General features: G+C 43.5%; 1 protein-coding gene across 1 annotated transcript in view; it reads right to left on the bottom strand.

Moving 5' to 3' along the window:
* The window catches only part of LOC123502121 (beta-1,4-N-acetylgalactosaminyltransferase bre-4-like), a 12,518-nt gene that overhangs the window by 1,098 nt on the left and 3,920 nt on the right, over positions 1-7,500 (bottom strand). Inside the window, exons 2-6 of the mRNA XM_045251339.1 lie at positions 5,096-6,226; positions 4,299-4,450; positions 3,990-4,071; positions 879-1,062; positions 331-561 (exon numbers count right to left, since the gene is read on the bottom strand). Of these exons, the coding sequence (XP_045107274.1) occupies positions 331-561; positions 879-1,062; positions 3,990-4,071; positions 4,299-4,450; positions 5,096-5,165 (719 nt within the window). The 5' untranslated portion in view covers positions 5,166-6,226. The remainder of the gene's footprint in view (positions 1-330; positions 562-878; positions 1,063-3,989; positions 4,072-4,298; positions 4,451-5,095; positions 6,227-7,500) is intronic.

Here is a 7,500-nt window from a genome sequence, read left to right as displayed (position 1 = left end):
AACCTAACTTAACCTAACCTAACCTATCCTAACTTGACCTAACTCCTTGTCTCCTAAATCAAATTACCACTTTACTTTTTTCCCAATATACTTTTTTTTTCTCCTAGTAAATATCCTTTCTTCCAATACCTATTCCTCCTAATACCTTCCTTGTGAGTACCTATCAACCTACACGCATCCATTTACTCACCCTTTCCTCCTATCACTCACCATCACCCCTACTCACCTTTTGGGATTGACCTTCTGTGATTTCCGAGTACCTATGTATACCCACCTATCATCTTCCTCACCCCTCCTTCCTTCACCCCATCACCCATCACCCAGACTCACCTATTGGGGTTGATCTTCTGTGGTTTGTGTGTTATCATCTTGTACAGGGCGTAGCGGGCCGGGTAGCGCCACACCGCCAAGTCAGTCAGCTGCATGCGTCTGTACATGTCATCGTCCTCGCCGCCCCAGCCCCAGTAGATGTTGCTCCAGCCGTTCACTTTCCTCAGGTGTCCCTCCGTCATCATGCAAGCGCCTCCGAAGTACTGCTTGTAAGGCATGTGGTGAGCTGACCTGTGCGTGTGAGAGTGGGTGGATGGTAGTCATTAGTGCTGGTTAATAAGTTCGAGATCTATAGCCCGTGTATTTAAGTGGCTCTTGGGTCTCGGTCTAGCTGGGGTCCTAAAGGAATGCGTGGTTGTCAGATCTTGAGTAATCTTGATCAGTCTTCTGGATGAGTCAGTAGGTGAAGCAAAGCCAACACACGCCTTATTTACTTATGAAAAGATGAGTTTGCACGTAAAAAGAAGCCAAAACATCCCTTACTTCCGTACTAAAACTTATGAAAGGATGAGTTTGCACGTAAAGGAAAGCCAACACCCCTTCCTTACTTATATTTGTGGCTGGAGGGCGCGACGGCGAGGTGGCGTGGCTGGGGCGAGCAGTGGTAGAGATGCAGGTCGTTGAGAGGCAGCATGTCGATGTCGTGGAAGGCGTAGCAGTCCCAGGGCCCCTCCTTCTTAGCCTCCAGGAAGCCCACGTTGAGGAGACGCGCGCGGTTGAACAGATCCGTGCCTGAGTGAGTGGCAGAGGAGAGAGTGAGATCTAAAGGACAAATGGTAGTTTCGCATTTTTACCTTGAGATTTGTTTACGATTAGACCATTATATTGACATTAGGAAGGGTCTATAGAGATCAGATTATTAATGGTCATAGTCTTCATTATTTCAATCCCCACATAAGTTTCTGAAGCTGTATAAAATCACCAAATAGTAACCAGAACCAATAGGAAAAAGCGTCATGGTACTGAAAGGGTTAAGGGGAAATGTGATTGTAGCCATTTTTTTATATAAGAAATGTAAAAAAAAAAGTATTATGTATTAATCTAATGGTGTTGGTGTATTTATTCTTTGTGTGTTTGTTTGGAGGTAAGGAAGGTTGACCCAGATTGTTAGAGTAAGCCTTGAATAAAATCATGAAAGAAAATGTTTGATTACAAAAGAAAACTTAAATATTAGGAGCAGCTATGGTAAACTGTAAGGCTCTATATTATTTCTTGAGTTTTATTTGGAAAAGGAAGGAGGAAGGAAAAAGTGTGTGTGTGTGTGTGTGTGTGTGTGTGTGTGTGTGTGTGTGTGTGTGTGTGTGTGAAGAAGGAAATCCGCAGACATTCAACGAGAGGGAAAGTAAAAAGCTAAGTTTAATACAAAAATAAGAAAAAAAAAATGAAGTAATCACACTACACGTGAATATATTATCGAAAGATGTTATAAATTAATGCAGATATTAACAATGTACTTCACGCTCCACCCTCACCCTCCACCTCTCCACCCCTCCACCCGTCCACTCCCCCACCCCTCCACCCCTCCACCCCTCCTGTCATCACTGTATCATAAGTGCCATGTTAGACCCAGCCCTAGACCCAGACCCAGTGCCCAGACCCAGACCCAGTGCCCAGTGCCCGTGCTTTGATTCGCTCTCAGAAACACTTTGTTCTCTCACCGCGACTCTTTTCAAAGGCCACAGAGGTGATTAGCGTGGTTTTCAAGAGTGTTTCTCCATTTCTTATAAAAATCAAGCCAATCTTCCTCTAGAAATGTAAAAACACCTTGAAAAACTCGTGTCAATTTAAATAAGGCCTTTTGAATTACTGCAGGTGAAGCGCTGAAGTGTTTTGAGAATACGAGCTTCCGTGTGGACGTTTCATGTGAAGTGTTTGGTGCTTCATGTGTTGTGTCGGATGGTGACGCAGCTGATCTGAACTAAGAGGAGAGGGCGGGCAGCAGGTAGCGGGGTGAGGCAATGCGGGCGCCTGGCAGTGTTTGGCTTTGTCTGGCTGTGTGCATTGAGTTACTCGTACGGCCGCTGGTGAGTGTTTACCCTGAAGAGTGTTTGCAGGAATGTGAGTATACCAACCTCACCTTTTTTCACGGGAATTTATAGGGTAAAGGGGATACTTTTCGGGTACCTCCTATCTCAAAGCCCACCCGCTAGGAAACCGTTGCCCCGAGTGAGGAAGCCCAACATACACTCGGACCGTGGACAGGATTCGAACCCGTGCGCTTGGAGACCCTTGGACCCCAAAGCACGCATGGTTCCACTGTACCGTTTGATGAACAAGGCTTTCTCGTAGTAGTTAGACAATCATGTGAGTTACTGGGCAGGACGAAAGATGTGGAAAAAGCTCCAACACAGACAATGAAGGCAGTTGTATTGGCTAACTAGTTTCTGCCAGCTCAATGTGTTTTGGAGTAAAGAAAGGTTTGCGACAGATGTGTGTGTGTGTCTGGGCATTGTGTGAGGCCTTGTGTGTGTTGCGCGATGGAGTGATGGCGGCTTATCCTGACGCTTGTTGCCTTGGTGATAGCCTGCTGCAGTGACGTATAGGTTACTGCGGATACTAATGTTCGGACCGTTATTTTAGACTGCAAAGTTTAAGGCGCGCAAAATAATGATTCAAACTTCATGTATGTGTAGTTTAATACAAGTATACATAATAAACAAGTGTATTATACCTAATCTCACTTTATTACTTTCTAGGGCAGCATTTTTCAGGTTCGCCACATGTCAATTTCTCTCTCACTCTCCCACTGCTCTGCTTTGTACGTATTGTGATGAGTCCTCTATTAACTGTAGCTGAGAGGCAGGTGTGGGTGCAGTTCAGTGGGGGTGGTGGTGGTGGTGGTGGTAGGCAGCCTGGTGTGCGATAGGACGTGGGAGAGTACGGTGTAGAGGTTCGGCATTTGGTGAATCTTTGAGTGAATGTGCATCAGGTCAATAATGTATTCACGAGGTCCATCAGTGTGGGAAAGGAGGTCATCATACTGGTGTTCCTGGAGGCAGACTGACTCAGCTGCTTGTTTGCTGGATTTGGCATAAGGCGGCTGGTGTGTGTGTGTGTGTGTGTGTGTGTGTGTGTGTGTGTTTTTATGTAAGAGGGGAAAGCCGGCCAAGGGCAACAAAAAATTTTCATAAAAGATCCACTAGGTGCCAGCCCCCTGCAGATCCGATAGAGTTAGCCAAAAAGACGGAAAAATGTCTTGAAACCTCCCTCTTAAGTGAAGTCAAGTCATAGGAAGTTGGAAATACAGATGCAAACAGGAGTTCCAGAGTTTACCAGAGAAAGGTATGAAAGATTGAGAGTACTAGTTAACTTTTGCATTAGGGAGTTGGGCAGAATAGATGTGAGAGGAAGATATGTGTATGTGTGTGTGTGTGTGTGTGTGTGTGTGTGTGTGTGTGTGTGTGAGAGAGAGAGAGAGAGAGAAGCTGTGGTTGTGGCTGTGGCTATGTGGTGCCTATCACTAATCAGAAAAGGACAGAGGAGAGCAATGTAGTGAGCTGAATAATACTTATCCATTTGAGGTATTGACAATCTATTACCTTTATATTATTGATGTTTTTCCTTGATGTTAACCTTTGTATAGATGCGAGGCTGTACATCTAGGCAGAATGGAATAGTGAATACAAGAATACAGTGTCTCCCTAGCCATGCACACCCACCTTGCTGTTCCACAAAGTATATGGAGTAGTTAAGCTGCTGTCGCTGCAGGAACGGGTGCATGTGGTTCAGGAAGGGTCCGATCTGCCATAGAAAATAAAAGTACAGGATTAGAAAGTCCCTCGGGTCCTAGAAATGAGCTTAAATCGAGAGTCATTGTGGGAAAACATAGCGTGTGTGGATTATCTCAGTGCACGGTGACTGGACAGGATAGAAAACGGATTATTAGGAGAAAACGGGTCATTATCTTATAGCTATAGTCACGTTTAGGTCTGTCTCTCTCTCTTTCTCTCTCTCTCTCTCTGTCTCACCTGACTGGCGCGGTCACGGTAGGGCACAATAATAGCCACACGCCACCTCGCCTCACACACCACAGGCCACCAGAACCCGCCTTGCCGCACGCCTCTCACACGCCGCTCCGCCTCCGCTTCCTCCACCTGCTCCTCCACCTGCAGCCGCCCCACTGAGGGAGAGAGAGAGAGAGAGAGAGAGAGAGAGAGAGAGAGAGAGGTGATTAAGGTAGAATAATGGTTTAAATGGAGTTCGAGAAATGTTGTAATGAGAGAGAGAGAGAGAGAGAGAGAGAGAGTTAGTTTTCTTTCTTTTATTACAATTACGACTATTGCTTTGGTCAGTGAGGAAATTAATGGAAATATTCTAGAGATATTTTACAAAGGGAGGGAAAAAAAAGAGCGAGATTGTTTTTCCTATAAGAGATAAGATAATGTATTGAAGTTGTTTTTGTTTTGTTTTTTTAGTCATGATCTTCCTCCTCTTCCTCCTCCTCCTCCTCCTCCTCCTCCTCCTCCTCCTCCTCCTCCTCCTCCTCCTCCTCTTTTTCTCCGCCATTACCCTTGATAGATGAGAAAGAAGACAAACACACCCGTTGCTTCCGTCACCACCACCACCACCACCACCACCACTACCACTACCACTACCACTACTACTACTACTACTACTACTACTACTACTACTACTACTACTACTACTACTACTACTACTACTACTACTACCACCACCACACCACCATCATCATCACCACCACCACCACCACCACCACCACCACCACCACCACCACCACCACCACCACAACAACAACAACACTTACACAGACCAGGAGGTGTTGAGGGGCATCCGGGCAGCACAGAACACTCCTTGTCACCTTCACTCTCTCTCATGGGATCCTGCAGCACTATTTCCTCGCCTGAATCCCTTATACTCTGAATCCAACCCTCTTTAAGGCGATCCGATTCCTTTAAAGGGTGTTGAGGTCTCCCCGGGGCCCAGACGGTTGAAGAGGCCCCCGGTGTGTCTTCAGTACCAAACTTACTAGCAATAGGAGTGTGAGGGCTGCTAGTACCCCTAATCTGGATGAGTATGAGTATACACACCTCAAAATTTGCCTCATTGTGTGTATGAGGCAAACAGACATACCGACAGACAGGGTGACAGCAGACGCACAAACAAACAGACAGACAGACAGCCAACTAGACACAAAGAGACAGACAGACAGACAGACAGACACTCCCTCTCTCCTTTTCCTCTCACAAAGTCTTCCTGTTTCCTGCTTTCCCTTCGATAATTTCCCCTTGAGCTCTCTCTCGCTCTCTCTGTTCTACTCGGAGAAAGAGAGAGAGAGAGAGAGAGAGAGAGAGAGGGGGGGGGGTTAGGCTATCTGAAAGTGTCTAGGGTGAACACTGCAAGGTCTTGAAGGTAAGGACGGTTGGTGGAGCGTATTGTAAGGTCTGGAAGGTATATAGAACGTTACTGGAAGGTTATGGAAATATGGAAAGAGGATCTGGAGGGTCTCTTAGGCTCTGGAAGCTGTATGGAAGGTTTTGAATGTATAGAAGACCCCTTGTAGACTGTATGGAAGGTTTTTGGATGTATAGAAGTGGACCTGGAAAATCTCTTAGGCCTTGAAGCTGTATGGAAGGTTATGGATGTATAGGAAGGTCTCTGGAAGCTCTTGTAACGTCTAGAAGCTGTATGGATGGTTATGGAAGTAAAAAAAAGTGTCTGGGAGATGTATGGAAAACTATGGAATTATAGAAGGGCGTCTGGAAGTTGTATGGAAGGTTTTGGATGTATAAAAGAGTGTCTAGGAGGTTTATGGAAGGTTATTGATGTCTGGAAGAGCGTCTGGAAGGTCTCTCAGCTCCTGGAAGGTGTGTAGAGGGCGCCTTGTGTGACTTGCGAGCGCCGCGTCACCGCCACACCTGCCGCGTCACGTGATCACCTGAGCGGAAGAGAATGAATGAGAAAAGATATGGGGTAGAATGACTTGCTCTTTATATTCTCTTTTTTCTCTCTCTGTATTTCATTTCTTTAGTTCATCTCTTTTATTTCATCTATTCTCTTTTCTCTGATCTTTATTTCTTCATTTTTTTTGTTTCATTTTTATTTCATCTCTCTTTTTCATTTCTTTATTTTATCTTTATCTCATTTCCTTATTTCATCTTTTTTTTCTTCTTTTTTTATTTCCTCTCTTTATTTTTGTCTCTTTATTTTGTCTCTTTCATTTCTCTTTTTCCTTATCTTTCCTTTTTGTTTTCTTATCAATGATTTCAGGTTGTGGTTCTGTTTGTGTGTTTGTTTGTGTGGGAAGTGGATGGGTGGGGGGGGGGAGTTTCTAGGTTAGGTTAGCATAGGTTAGGTTAGGTTAGGTTAGGTTGGCTAGTTACTTTTATCATTGTTATTTGTCTGAGAGAGGAATTGATAATAGTTTTCAGAGAGACAGACAGACAGACAGACAGAGAGAGAGAGAGCTAGAGGGATAGTGAGACTTTACGAATACACGTGAAGAACAACAAAATTTCGACGTGCGCCCATTCTGTGTGATGGGCGGCAGTGATGGGCGTGATAGAGTGAGATGGGCCATGCTTTCAATAATACTGCTACATATTTCTTTTATTTTTATTGTATTTTTTATCATTTTTTTATTTCAATCGTCATTATTTGCGACTATCATTTATTTGTTACATTTTTTATTCATTCCATATCTTATTTTTGATGTTATTTATTTTATTTTTCTTTATTTTTTTTCTTTATATTTTTTCTCATGTTTTATTGTTCCTATTCATTCCATAACATTTTTTTTTTCCTTTTATTATTTGATCGTTGTTTTATTGGGGTTTGCTTATTTCCTTGATTTTTGTTGTATATTCATCATTCGTCTATTTTTATCACTGTTTTCTATACAACATGTTTTCTATACTAAAATTCATGCTCCTTTTTATTCCTATTCTTATTTATTCCTATTCCTATTCCTTCCATAACATATTCCCTTTTTCTTAGTTTTTTTATTAGTATTTGTGTCTCTTATTTTTATCTTATTTTTATGGTATATCATTCAAAGCGACCTTGAAAACCACAGTAACTTGCACTAGAGCATATTAACCCCTTCAATACTGGGACACATTTTTTACCTTGAGATTTGTGTACGATTAGACCATTTCATCGACATTGGGAAGGGTCTATGGAGGTCAGAAAATATATGGCCACAGTTTTCAC

The sequence above is a fragment of the Portunus trituberculatus genome, chromosome 10 (assembly GCF_017591435.1).
Source record: "Portunus trituberculatus isolate SZX2019 chromosome 10, ASM1759143v1, whole genome shotgun sequence".
Taxonomy (NCBI): domain Eukaryota; kingdom Metazoa; phylum Arthropoda; class Malacostraca; order Decapoda; family Portunidae; genus Portunus; species Portunus trituberculatus.
Note: the sequence above shows the minus strand (reverse complement) of the source record. Positions and strands in the feature narration are given on the sequence as shown.